This window comes from Sylvia atricapilla, chromosome 3 (genome assembly GCF_009819655.1).
Source record: "Sylvia atricapilla isolate bSylAtr1 chromosome 3, bSylAtr1.pri, whole genome shotgun sequence".
NCBI lineage: Eukaryota > Metazoa > Chordata > Aves > Passeriformes > Sylviidae > Sylvia > Sylvia atricapilla.
Window position 1 is genome coordinate 49,328,328 of NC_089142.1, and position 14,907 is coordinate 49,343,234.

Genomic DNA, 14,907 nt, shown 5'->3' on the forward strand with positions numbered 1-14,907 from the left:
GTACTCAAGTGTGACAGTTTTGCATACAGCTAGTGGGAAACAGTATGCAAATTTCTTCCCTCCTACCATCCGGCACATTTTTCACTAATACTCTGGCTGCTTTGGGAATTATAATTTTACCACCCCTCCCTCTGGACAGGGTTACTTTTCACAAGAATTCCACTTCAGCCCTCTCAAGCTGCATCTAGCTATTCCAGCAAGAGTAAAACTGACTTATGGAAGGCCAAGCTAATTAAATCAGAGACAATTCTGATTTAGGAGACATTTAAAATACATTTATAGAAAAGAAATTTAGATTGATTCACCCTTTATTATGCCGTTTTCCACTACACCACTCTTTGGTGACAATTCAGCTTTTATGTCACTACACAGGTGTTAAAAGAAATGCAGCAGATAATTCATTATGGAGTAGTTGTAGCATTAACACAACATTACGTGTCAAACCCTTTAGATCTCTTGGCTAGACAAATGCTCAAGATTTGAACCTACAACCATCCATATACAAATCCCAAAAGGGAGAGGTATTTTTCACCCTGGTGGAACTTCGAGGGATAAAAGCTAAAAATACCACAGAACAAGAGTAACTTAAGAGAAGACCTTCAGAAGTCACCTACTCTTACCTTCAACCGAAAGCAAGATAATTAGATCAGACTACTCAAGGCCTCATCCCGCTGAGTCTTGAACACTTCCAAGGATGCGGATTCCACAACCACTCTGGTTCTTCCAGCATTTTACCACCCTCCATTCCAAGAAAATTTTCCAAACATCTGAAGAGTCTCTCATGTTCCAAACATATTGTTGCAATATACTTCAAAAGATGTAATAACCCAGCACAACTAGAGTCTGTTAACAAACAGGGTTAACATACTAGAGGGGGCAGACAGTCATTCCCATCAGAATCTCTGCAGGTACTGTAAGTAGAGAAAATAACAGGCACTACAGAACACCCTGCTATGATCTATTGTCAGTTTTACACCCACACACAGACAGCCTGGTGACACACCAAGTCCCAGGTGGGGTGCTGAAGCACAGGTCCAGGGGCACACGCTGGCACATCACAGATCAAAGCTTTCTGGAGCACCTTTGCAGCAAAGGGCAGTCCAGCACCACTAAGTTAACATATGAAGCCTGATCCTTGAGCTGGTAGGCCTGAAGAGATAGATAAGTGCTGGTGCACATGCACAGCTACACACAACTACATAACCCTTTTTTTCCTGAAAAGGATACCTAATGACATAATCCAGGACTCTACAGTGTTTTATGTTTCATGTCACATCCATGCAATTGTGTTACCTTGCAGACCTAATGGAGATTCTATTTCATAGAACAGAAATTACAAATATACAAGTGTCTGCATGAGAAACTGAGTTTAATCAGCTTTAAAAAGCTGTATCATGAACAGCCGAATACAAGCATTAAGATTGTAGAAACAAACCCGAATAAAGCCTGAACACTAAGTAACCCATAAAATAGGATCTTAGAGACCTCATTATTCCAAGACATTATTTAAAAATTAATATATTACTTTTTTTATTTGAAATTTACTTCTGAGCCAAGTCTTGAGGAATCCTCAATTGCTATGCACCCCATTCTATGCTTTCCATCTCCTTTTTGGACAGCTGCAAATGCATGATCCTTCATAAAGCAAACAGCCTACACTGAAAGAACCAAGTGTAAAAGGGGAAGATACACAGGAGTCCCCACACTGCTCAGCCAGCACACCTGCCTAACCCTGAAGCACTCATCTCAAACCTGCCAGACAACAGCCAGCATCCATTTGCCCAAAACAGAGTGCGGTTAAAAAAACAAGTAAAAAATTCTAATCAATATTTGTGCTGCTGAGTTGTATATCAGCATGTCTATGATAATTCTTTACTGGCTTAGAAAAATCTGCCTTTCATAGGAGTCACTAGAAGATAAAAAAGTAGTGTCATCCTATCAGGCTGCAATTTCCAGCAGGCATGACAAAATACGTGTAAGATCACAAAAAAATCTCCAAAGAAGCCTTGTTTACACAGTTGAATGCTTCCTTAAATTTGGTCAGTTAAATATACCAACACAGACCTCTGCTCCCAGCCTAGGCATTTAAAACAGATCCCTTTACAACTAAGTATATAAAGTGCAGGAAGTAGATTATTTATTAAAAGGGAACAGTTGCTGAAATTTCACTCTACAAAAACATCCATCTTTTTCTGTGTGTTACAGAATGCTGTCATCTATTGCTGTCAGAAAGACTCTCAGTTAATTCTGAATCATTACCACGCCTAATTTCAGTGGCATGCACAGATCCCCTATGATGTACATACACTAAATAATAACATTACTGTCTTTATATTTGGTTCCTTAAATACCTCTAACATGCTTCAATGTAAAGATTATAATTTTAAGTGACAGCTATGATACTGTTACTTTACCTAGACATCCAATGGAAAGCAACAGCAAAAGACGTAACTGGATTTCAGAGCAGATACATCCTGAACTAAGAAAACTGATCTTTTTGTTCCACACTGTGACTGACATGGATTGTGACCAGAAGTGAATCACCCATGAGAGCCAATGCAAATTCATACAGTCAAAGGATTCTGAAGAAGATCTCTCTACAGTACTATCAAAAGTAACTATGCAAAGCTCATTCTAGTCATCATGGATGTGACCAGGCTGTACAATTGTATTTCACGCCAGGATGGCACTGAAGTCTGCCTGAAGCCCTTTCAAGGAAAGAGACTCAGCATTCAGCCCAAAGACACTGCCAGAGTTAATTAGTTTACCCTCACCATCTGTACCTTTACCCAAAACACTGCTAATTATGCACAAAGATCACGTGACAGTATTTTTAAAGAAGACAACCCACCTTCAACTCAGTTCTCCTACATCCACTCTTATAATTTCTGATATTGCTGAACTTATTCTGGCTGTATCTTCTACATACACCTCCTCAGCAAGTTCTCAGTAAGTCCCTTAAGGTGTCATAGCCTCTGTTTTGCTCTCTCCTCTGTCCCATAGAGCTGCATAAGCACGCATCTTTTTAAAAGGAAGAGTCTACAAACAAACGCACAAATGGTTTCTCAGTGATACAGCTGCTGTAGGAAAAAACTTACTTGGATTGGAAAATGTTTGTTTACTCATCATACCTGCAAGATCATTACTGCCACAAGATTAAAGAAAATCTCACTCTGGGGTGTGTGTCATGCAAAACAAGCCTTCACAAATAATATACTACATTTTTTAACTGCTGAAAAGACAACACAGTGAGAAAAGGCAATGGAGGCAGGGGAACCCAAAATGCTAAAATGCCTTTCCAAAGAGCAGATGTCATACTTTAACACATTTATATAGGGCTTTGAAAAAAAGCTGAGAGTTAGCAATAGAATGGTGTGACAGTAGCCTCCTTCAGTCTAAGGTGAAGCAAATAATAATGTGCAGTCATTCAATCTGATATCCTGGCATGTCAGTGTTCCTTCCAGACACAGGAAAAAAACCCCCTTAATTCAATAAATAACTACTTCATTAATTATTTAGAAAAAAATGCTTCAAAAATGGCATCTCAACCTTAACGTCTTAGACACATACTTCCTAAATGCACCTCATCTCCATTGTAACTTTTATTAATACAAATGTCCAAAACAAGTTCCAGGATTACAACGCAGGCTTTTGTCTTCCAGGTTGAGCAGAACATTGGAAAGAGAGGTTTCTAATGCTTTCAGGGAAGGTGGCCAGATGACAGTTTCAGGATCGTTTTTTTTACAAACGCTCTGGAGGTGGTGGAAACTCACAGCTCTACCAGCTGGCCATGAACTAAGATACCAGAAGGTCCTAGTCCCTCCTCGCACACAAATGCAGCGGAGAGTAGGTGGATGATGCAGTTTAATCAAAGCGCAATAAGAAGCAGGGTAAAGTGGGATGGAATGACTGCCTGAACTACTAAATTTTTACATTTCAGTTTCTCAAAAGTACTTTACAGTGTCAGATAGCTAAAGTATGATTCATCCTGAGGACTCATATCCTTTATAAGTGTGCTTTCTTGACAGAGCCTGCAAGCTATTTAACTAAGTTCTCATAGTTTTCCAGTTACAGACTGGTTAGAACAATTCTAAGCATGAAGAAAGATAAAAATGTACAGATACAGAGGGAAGCAGGGAAAGAAAAATAGGAATTTGAGAGTTTAAACAGACAAATATTGAGAGAGGCCTTTTTACTGGCATTTTTACTTGTAGAGCCTGATAAGACTGCCCGGTATACAAAGGCTTATGCCTGTCCTCTGTATTACTAATGTGCAAAAGAATTCACCTACTAGTAAGAGAGAAAAACATAAGAGAGTAGAGGAAAAAAATTAAAATAGAAGAAAGAAATCTTAAGAAAAAAGTACTCAAAATACAGTCCTCAAAGTACACATACGCCTGACTGGCAGTATCAAAACTGCCTTTACAAAAAAAAGGCTATGGTCATATTTTAAGGAACATAAAACTCTGCTTCAGTTTCCCAAGCACTAAATTGTAAGTAAATTGTGTCATCACACCTCCAGCTTCTTTTGCCTCCCAAATTCCTTAAGAAGGGTAAATAGTTTTTCCCCCCTACAGAAGCAGCTAAAGGTACAATCTCTCATCATAGATAATTATGACTATAAAACATTTGTCTTCTATACAAAACAGTATTTCAAAGTGAACCTTCACAAGGTCTAATTTTTATGACCTTACAAATGTGCACAAGACTGTACAACAACAAGCTACAAAGTATCCCATGCAGGAGAGTATGCAATTTAAAGGAACAATGGCAACTAAACATAAGTCAGTCAACTGGACAGATGAACTTTTGAGAATCTTGCCATGGCAGCTTAAAGACACAAGCAGGTAGCTTGCTCTCTATAACGCCCCCACCAGTCTACAGAAAGTAAGAGGTGAACAGCTCTGTCTTTCCATCAAAGGGTCCAGCTGGCCAGCTTATGCTGCTGGCTAAAATGGGTCTGAGCTGGGAACGCTGTTTGACATCAGAGCTAATTGGATCTACTGGTCAGCTGCTACACAAAGGCTGCTCACCCAGCCCAGACACACACTCGTCCTGCCTCCACAGCAAAAGCCCTGCCACTCCAGAGCCTACTGAAAGTGGTTCAGAACAAACTGTCCTCGCTCATGGAAAAGGTTATCTGCTAATTTGACTTTCTAAGCTTGTTCAGCAATGGGTCAGACAAGAAGCAGTGCCACAGAGGGAGTGAGAACATACAGATCTGATGCCCAGCAGCAACCAGGCTTATCCTACTGCCAAACTGCACATTGAGGCAGATTCTAAACTGGAGAGAGATAGCAATAAATCTCTGGCTGCCTTCACTGAGGAGAACAAAATTCGTTCAGCTAGCAGAGAGCTGTGTTCAACTGTTAACTAAAAAGGTGGCAAAATCCTTAAACTGACACAAGTATTTTATATTAGGCTTCGCCTTCCCCTCTACTCTAGCAAGTATGTAAACCAAACACAAATTCATAACACACTTCATAATTCATACACAGACAGCATTTAGCTGTAGTTATTTAGCATCAAACCAGTGATTAAATTCCAACCTTGATAGGAAAGAAAGAGGTTTGCTTTCATTTCATCACGGACAGGAGCAAGACCAAAAACCCAGTCCATTTGTTGATGGCACTCCTGTGAGTTTTCTGCTTCCAGATAGAACATTTGCATAAAACAGAACTACAAAATACAAACTGCAGATGTTTCTTATTTCATGTTTGGCACACAGACTACAACTATTACCTCATGCCTGCTATGCTGGCTTGCCTCTTTGTTTTTGGACTCAATGCACTATTCACCCCATGGAAACACAAAACTATATTCCTAGTTTCCATTCACTTCCATATAGCAGCTACAGAGGAGAAGGCTACCTTTTAAACTTGAAAAGTTTATCAACTGCAGTATGAAGAGGAGAACACCAAGGAAAATAAACACATTAAGTTACGCTTAAAGTTAATATAAACTTTGAACAGCAAGCCCTCAGGACATGCAGTCAGTTCGTAGGGTCTGTTAAAAAAGCTGTGTACTTGTAGTTGATCAGCTGAATCCTCCTATCAAAAAACAAAAGTAATGATCACAGGTTATCATCTGTTTCACTCCTTCTTACAGCTTAGCTTTATTGGTATTCAAAACCAGGTAAGTCGTTCTCCAAGCTGCTTCTCATGCTAACATTTTTCTTACAGAATTACCTTTGCGTTCTCTCTCTCTGTTTAAAGGCTTAATTCAATCTCCTCTGTGCGTGGGGAAAAGTGAAGTAATCCTAACTGCTAAAACGAGTCAAAAAATACTAAATGGCTTTAAGCAACTCCCACACTTAGCAAAGTGGAACAAATAAGAGTCTAACAGTCTTACTTTAAAAAAGAAAAATGCATCATTTCTCTCCTCTTTGTAGTCAAATATCAGTTCTAAAGATATCCTTGACACTAAAATAAATGGAGAAGACTGAGATTCCCCCAAAATAAAATTTCACTGAAATATTTTGCTCAAGTATGAAAAATGAAGAAAAAAATCTTAGCCCTGTTAAAGAGGTCTAATGTGCATTATAAACACAACAGGACCTACTTTGATGTGCAAGTATCAGAAAACTGGCTATACATACTCCAGGCTATGGGTTTAGTGCATGCTAACAGAAGCATGCAAGGAGTAGCAGAACTATGCAAGAGAGTTCCCACATTGTTACATTTCAGTGGAAAGGATGAAATTCTGTCTTCATTTAAGACATGAGATTTTCTTTACAAACTTCCAGTGCCCATGTCACAGAGCATAACTTTTCCCCACACTTAGCTTTACAGCTTCCTCTCACACTTATTCAATATAAGGAAGGACAATACTCTGGAAATTGAGAAGTAGTAGCTAAAAAAAAAAAACCTTCATACAATACGCCATCTACTCTATTCTGATGCTTTCAGTCAAAACCAGCATTTCTTGTGTTTCTGTCTTCACAACTACAATCACTTTCAATGTAAAGCTTTACATTACAATAATTACACCAACCACACAAAAGCCTTTGTTCAATCAGTTTGGTAATTTCAGATGATGAAGAGAACAGAAAGGATTTAAGACTGCAACTGTTAGCTTTGGTTTTAATAAGTAGCAAAAATGACGAAGTTTTGAGCAATGGTATTTCCAATGTCATTTTGTGTTTTTATTTAGGTTACTACACTTTGTACTTTTTTTTCTTATTACCCACAGAACCACCAGGTCTTTGATCAGTGTTAGCCACTGAACTTTTACACAAAGCACTAATTCTCAACTCTAAGAATGCCCCCAGAGGCACTGAGAATTGCCAAAAGGTCTAAATGCTTAAGGTAGGCATTCGGGAGAGAAGAGACCACATTTATAAGAAAGGGAAAAAAAAAAAAAAAAAAAAAAAAAAGGTTAATTTGTTTTGAAACATTCAAAAAAGTTGCAGCTTTCCACACCATCTGGAAACTATGCTAGGAAAGGAGTAAAACAAACATTAAAAACATAAGGATACCTTATAAGGAATCTCAGATCTGACTCCAGGATCATTCAAGAATGTTTCTCGTCTGAATACCACACCATGCCTCTAACGTATCAGAAAGTTGAAAGCATCTTTTTTGGTCTTTTTAATTGCATTTGCTAATTTGCTACTTCAGGTATTTTAAGAAAAGAAGAGGCAGTTAAGACCTTTACTTGCCACTACGTGCACTGCCCTTCCTCAGCAAGACTGAGAGTCTCCTACCACCTCTTCAGTCATTATCCATTATTCTGGACTTGCTTAAACCTGTGAGTCCACTAATTGGTGGAAGTTACACTGTCCAATGGAATTAATGTCACTTTTTCCTGATCTTCACTTAACCTTCCTTGACCTTCCTGGTAAGTCTGGGGATTAACTATATACTTCCTGATATTATCTGCAGCAGCAAACCAAGACCGTGCTGGGAGATTCCCACTGTCCACCAGCTGAAGGAAGAGCCAGTCTATTTGACTCAAAATATCCCACACCTGCCAGACATCAGGATAGATGCTTCCTGCAGTGAAACACCAGATTTCTGTCAGATGCCTGACACCAGGGTCAGGCAACTGTAAATCCCTCATTCAGTATTTAACTTCAGTATTTTCCTGGTCCAGCTTCCCCAGCTAGTTTAAGTGCTAGAGTGGGCATATGGGAGGCATGCAAATGGAGGTACACAGAAAGGTGGGAGCAACTACCCACTGCATTATTTTAGCTGTAAAATGAAATCGTCCTGCACACAATCCACCTGCACACACACCCCTTCAGGCAAAAAGAGGCTACCTGCCATAGTTTCCCACATTTCAGAGACTATCACACCTTTAAAGAAAAAAAGAATAAGAAATTCTCAAAACTCAGCCTCTTTTCTTTGTGTTACTGACTCCTATTACAGATGGGCCTTTTGAATCTCAAAAAACAGCAGAGATCCCTGGGGAATGAGGAACAGAAAGATGCAGTGTCATTTACAGGCCGGCGCAGAGAAATAGGTCATTTGAGCGTGGCTGTGCAATCAATAGGATGTTAGGATGTTCGCACTCAGGCAACTGAGCCAGATGCTGTGGAGCACAGCGCCCAGGGAAAGCTAGCATCCTCAGGGGCAGTTCCACAGGGTCAGCAGATTCTGGGAATATGAGGGATGATGTGTCAGGACAAACACACTTGTGAGCATATTTACATGAGTTATTCCCTGCTGCAAGTTCTCCTCTTCTTCAGCCATCCACCTCTACACCTCCTGCAGCTGATCTGCAGCATCCCACAGGCCACATTTAGCGCCTCCTCAACTTCCCAAGACAGCAAGAAACTTCATATAGGACCTTAAAGCAAGAGCCAGAACTTACTACACTTCAGAACACCTTCCCCTCAGTATTGGCAGGAATAAACTTCAGGACACTGTATTTAGTAGTATTCCAGATCAGAAATATCAAAATATAATTGTTTCCTCCTGAAGAAGTCTTATGGAGTGCAGCTGCCAGGCGGTGGCAGGGAGTGCAGGGAGGCCTGTGTGAGGAGAGTCCAGGACTGCCAGGCCATGGCCACAGCTGGCTCCAGACAGCTCCAAGGCAGCCACAGCAGGGTTCAGCTGAGCCCCGCCACCGTGACGGCAGCGCCGCAGGGAGAGCATTTGTTCAGAAAGAGCAGAACACTGCCCACGAGCAATGAGTGAGGGAGAGAAGAGTGTGAGAGACGGCCCTGCGAACCCAGAGGGGAGAGCAGGAGCCCTGGGCAGAGGCACCCTGTAAGGCCCTGGAGAGACCAGGCTGGAGCAGGGCAACAGCACAAGGAAGGAGTGGGAAGAGGAGTCGACACGGACTGACACCATGGCCAAGTCTGCTCTGCTGTGACAGCGGCTGGCAAGCAATCTCTCTGTCTTCATCTCAACACGAGCTTTTCCATCCCGTTTTCTCTCCTGTCTCACTGAGGATTGGGAGCTGCAAGCAGCTGAGTTGTGAGCCAAGGCTACCCCGTGGCAAAAGCCAGTAAGAAAGGCACTTTTTGAATCACAGTGAATACGTCTGAATGCGTTTTAAAGCTAATCACAACCACAATGAGACTGTTTCATTGTCAGTGTACAATTCCAAGACACATTTGGCCACCCAAGCGATTACTGACAACTACAACCAAGTCAGCACTTTTTCAGCCAAAGAACCACCGGCACAGGAAATGACAATTACTTTAACTCTCTAACTATTAATCCACAGGCAAGCTGTATGTTAAAAACAAGCATCCAAAGAGTACAGAAGTCAGAGTAGTTGAAACTGAACAACAGGACTACTTCCCTTCTCCTTAACAAACAAGCTTTGCTTTCAACAATGTAATTTAGGAGTAATGCAATTTAGGAGACTTTCAGCTATTCTTACCATTATGCACCATATTTTGAAATACACAGGTTCTTTAACAAGTATTAAGTGCCTGGCTAAAGTCTTAGCATAAATAGATTTGTACTGTAAAAATCAATATTTGATTGACATAAATTCTATATTTCATCTGGAGAATCTACAGGTGCTATTTTCCTACTAGCACTTCCTTCACCACCTCCCCCTAGGGCAGGCAGAATGGCTCAGGCTGCTTTTTACTACATATTTATTCTGTAAATCTCCTTAAAACAAATGCATTCTTCTCAAAATGATTACAGTAATAACTATTTCCTTTAATTAAAATTTTAAAAGCAAAGACTTACTGCAACTACAAGTCTATATTCAGTCAGTTGAAGTGTAACACACAGGAGATCAGAATAGCTGCTAACCTCCAAACCCAACACTATAATACACCCTTACATCCATCATTCTTCTCTTGCCAAGCAATTAAGATGTAAGTGTACTGCACACACTGAAAGAGTGGATGCTATATCCATAAAAGTGAGTTGCCTGGAGGGAGGAAAAAAAAAAAAAGGCATGGTTTTTGAAGGGAAGTAAGTGGCTCCTGTTCACCATCACTCAAACACAGAATGTCATTTGACCCCATCGCAATCTGTGAACGACAGCCCAGGCCATTCTAGCAGCCTATCTTGCAGCTGGAAGATGACATTTTTAAGTTCGGGTGAACAACCTTTACAATGCACAACACACAAACACATTTATACACTTATAACTGGTAACCAATTTGAAATCTACGCCTGGACTAACTCACCATTCATTGCCTTGCCTAGCCTGTAAAGATAAACCTGCTTTTTCATGATACTTCCAAAGCTGTACCATTCCTGGTTGCACATCTCCAGTAACAGAGCAAGAAAACTTGTTACATAAACAAAGGCACCGGACTCCTTCTCTTCCTCCACCTCTAAGGATGAAAACAAGTGTCATCAGCCCCATCTTCCCCACCCTGGCTGAGTTAGGAAGCCCACATGAAGCCTGGCTGCCTGCGAAGCCCATGTGTACCCCCAGAAGGCAGTGCCCCACAGGCCTCACAATGTGCAGGGACCTTATTGCTGCTGACGTTTTGCTTGTGACATAATTAAATAATCTTTCAGACCCACTTGTGTCACGCTGCCAGTGAGGCTCAAGTACAAGAAACTCAGGGCAAATCACACTAACAGGGCTCCAGGAGCACAGGGGTGCAAGGTACTATTTTTAGGGAGTGTCAATAAAATCCTTTTGATGTCCAATATTACCAACAGGCAATAATGGGCAGTGGAAAGAAGCTTGACTAAAGGTGGCACAGTTTACTAAAAGTAATAAATATGTGTTAGTTCATTTCAAAGAGTGCTTGTTTCACTTTCCACAGGCATCTGTTGGACACACATGGCCTAACCACATCCAGATGAGCACTTTCATAGTCTTAAGAGTTATTAACCAAGTGTGCATTTCAAAGGCTGGTCTAGATAAATAAGCAAAGGGATTAAAATGCTGTATGCCCTTCACTGCAGTTAAATCCCTACAGCACGTGAGTAACTGCTGTCTTTATAGAGGTACAAACTATGCTGCAAGGATTTCATAAACAATCACGTGTACGAGAAGACTGAAAGATTTAAGTCAATCATACACGTTTCAAAAACAGTAGTTTAATTTTTCAGGACAGGCACTGAGACTGTAAGCAGCTGAAATTATTTTGCATGAGCAGCAAACTCATTAAATTCACTGATTATACAAGAAGCACCTATCTAAAAAAAAAAAAAAAATCTCAGTGGGATGCAAACAAGACAGCATTTTTTTTCCAGAGAAGGTTCTCCTATTGAACCAAAAAACAAGTACCATTTTGAAATGAGAAGAGTGAATAAAACTGAAGGTCACAAATTAAATATGCTTCAGAAGTGTCCCTGCCTGTTACATTTTAAGATAACCAGAATTAACTTGCATCTATTACTAAAAAACTGGTAATTACCCTGTGTAAACAGAATAGCTCAGTAAGCACCTAACTGTGTAAGGAAACTGTATGATTTTCAAAGATTTTCAAAAGTAAGACTTTTAAATATCCATATCCATAGATAACTAAAGTACAACTAGCTAAATAGAAGGCTTCTCAGTATAAAAATACAGTATACCAGGAATTATCAAGTCACTAACTGTTATACTCCCACACCAATTAGAACCTACATCAAGTAGCTGCCATCGAAGTATTAAACACATCTTGACAGAAGAAAGGTTCCTTCAGCTTAAGAAATAAATGCATAAACTGCCTCCTAGTAGGACACTACTGCTCTGCTACAAAATACTTTTCCCATGAACAGTTTCCTTACAGAAAAAAAAAATAAATTAGCATGGCAGTAACAATAGCACAGGATCTTACTACCTGTCATTCCTTCAATAAAAATACCTGCATGGAGCTAATTAACTTCCACATCTTCAGACAGATTACAAATCACACAAAATAGGTTCTCAAATGTTTCCCAGTAGGACAGATGAAGGAGGGCACTCCTCTGTTGGAAATTATAATGCACACATCATCTCTCAAGGTTAAACCTCTACCTACTTGCCTTCTAATTAACTACCACTTTTTGTTAGTTTATCTTATCTCACATTAGATCTTTTTTCTATCAGTTTTGCTACCTTACACTTCTACTGCTTACAGAGAAACATACATTTAAATAATCAGGGTTAATACAAGTTCAAAAGAAGCATAGGGATGGGGGAGGAACTAGAAGCAATACACAAAATTTGTTCTCAAATCTCACAGACAATTCTGAGAAACAAGCAAAGCAAAATATTAATCCAATAATTCACTGGGATTGCTGATAAATTCAACATAGTACTAAAACATTTTATTTGACCCCAAGGAAAAGAGAAAACAATGTATCAAATGTCACAATCTAAAGTTTTCTGAAACAAGCGAAAAATGAACACCAACAACCTTTGTAATGGTCTGAAGTTAGTGTCAGAGCACATGGTGATATAACCTTCTAATATTCCTGTCCCAAAGACATCAAGTACTGAAATCAAGTACTGAATCACCCTAAATTCCTGCAGTTTCCATCAAATTAACTGAAATCTCCACACCTATTGTTCAGAATACCCACTATCTTTGCAAGCTGTAGTACAAAGATAATGTAACCCCATTCTCTTACAGGAAGCACGAAATAATTTTTAAAAATGCTTCAACAAGGCAAACACGTTATACACAGAAATTCACAACTTAATCACAGTACAGAAAAAAAGAACAATGCCTTCTTTCACCTTATAGGGATGAACATTAGCCTACTTGTAGAGACTCAGGCAGCTGCTGAGAATGTCTTAGCAGCTCTTGTATTTGCAAAAAAAAAACCCCGTCAGTCTTAAGCAAAACAATCTCGCCATTTAAATATGTCGGCTAACTGTATACATATTATACAGTCATCTTTTGCGAACCTGAAATTAAAACATAAATCCAAACTTCTGACGGAGAGAAATGATTCCAACAGCACTACTTTGCACTTGCAATGGCAGAGCCAAACCACAGACTTCCACTTGTGATCAATTGCTTCAATAAATCCAAACATGACAAAATATTTGCAGAAGCCCTGCCAGAGTAAGACAGGTGACACAGTCGGTAGTATTTTCAAATCCTGAAAAAGGCACCCTAAAGAGCCGGAACCTTGCCTTACCTGCCTAAAAGCAATGCTCGCACGGCTCTGCAGCCAGTTCAGCGGTTTTACTCAGCCAGTTTGACAGCCGTGACGGGGGAAGTCAGCCCATCAATCGCACAGAGGTGTTTCCTCTGGAACAACCTAACTCCAAGCATTAACATTTCAACGCATCCCTGCCAGCCCGCAGGAGCTAGGCTCTAATTAATCCAGAGACAGAAAGTAGTGGAGGAAAAAAAAGGGGAAAAAAAAAAGAAAACCGAAAAAACAGGACTCGACCCATTTGTTCCGGTCTAAATTTAAAACGAGAAAGCACCAAGAGCAGCACGCTTCCAGACTCTGCTTAAGGGTATACTAACATAAATCGGGGATGGAAGAGAAAGCCCGAAACACGGAAACAGATTATGTAGGTTAAGCTCGGCTTTTGTCATCCGCGGCGAGGTCCAGCCGCGGAAACGCTGAGCCCCCGGCTGGGGCCGAGCGGGCGCCAGCGGCACCGGGCCGGCCGCCGCCGCCTCCGGGCGCCACGTCCCCTGCGGGCGCCGGCCGTGGGGCTGGGGCCGCGCCGCTTCCCGCGCCGCGGGGCCGGAGCCGCTTCCTGCGGGGACCCGGGAGGGATCCGGGCCGAGCCGGGGGAGGGGAAGCGGCGCGGGCCCCTGTGCCTCCCCCCGCCCCAGCCCCTTCCCTCCTCAGCGCTGCTTACCCGCCTTGTAGCCGCGCAAGCCGGGCTGGGGGTGCAGCCCGCCCCACATGGTGCCGCGCCGGGCCGGGCCGGGGGACCGCCGCTCTCCGGCGGGAGGCTGGCGGCCCGGATGGGCGGCGGAGGCGGCCGCTGCCGCTGCCCGGGGAGCTCAGAGGGGCGCCGCCGCCGCGGCGGGGGCTGCTGCCCGCCCCAGGGGCGCCGCGGCCATGCTGCCGCCGCTGCCGAGCACAGGGGACCCGGCCGGCCCCTCGCCGGAGACAAAACTTGCTCTATTGCGCTGCCGCCGCCGCCTCCAGCCTCTCCGGCGCTGGCAGCGGGGCGGGGACAGGGGCGGGAGCGCCGCAGATGCGGCGGCCGCTGCTCGGGGACGGACCGCTTACATAACCCGGCCCCCGGGGCGAGCTGCGGTGAGGGGCTGCGGCGGGGCCGGGCCCGCGGGGGCCATCCCGGCACGGCACGGCACATCCCGGCACATCCCGGCACGGCACGGCACGGCACATCCCGGCACGGCCCGGCACATCCTGGCACGGCACAGCACATCCCGGCACGGCACGGCACATCCCGGTACGGCACGGCACATCCCGGCACGGCCCGGCACATCCCGGCACGGCCCAGCCCGGCACGGCACGGCACATCCCGGCACGGCCCAGCCCGGCACGGCACGGCACATCCCGGCACGGCCCAGCCCGGCACGGCACGGCACGGCCCGCTCCGGCCCCCCGGCCGCGGAGGTGT

The 14,907-nt window shown here is 42.8% G+C and overlaps 1 protein-coding gene across 1 annotated transcript in view; it reads right to left on the reverse strand.

The window, feature by feature from the left end:
* CEP85L (centrosomal protein 85 like) overlaps positions 1-14,236 on the reverse strand; it is a 103,040-nt gene extending 88,804 nt beyond the window's left edge. The window contains exon 1 of the mRNA XM_066315302.1: positions 14,173-14,236. Within this exon, the coding sequence (XP_066171399.1) occupies positions 14,173-14,221 (49 nt within the window). The 5' untranslated portion in view covers positions 14,222-14,236. The remainder of the gene's footprint in view (positions 1-14,172) is intronic.
* Between the last annotated feature and the right edge of the window lie 671 nt (positions 14,237-14,907).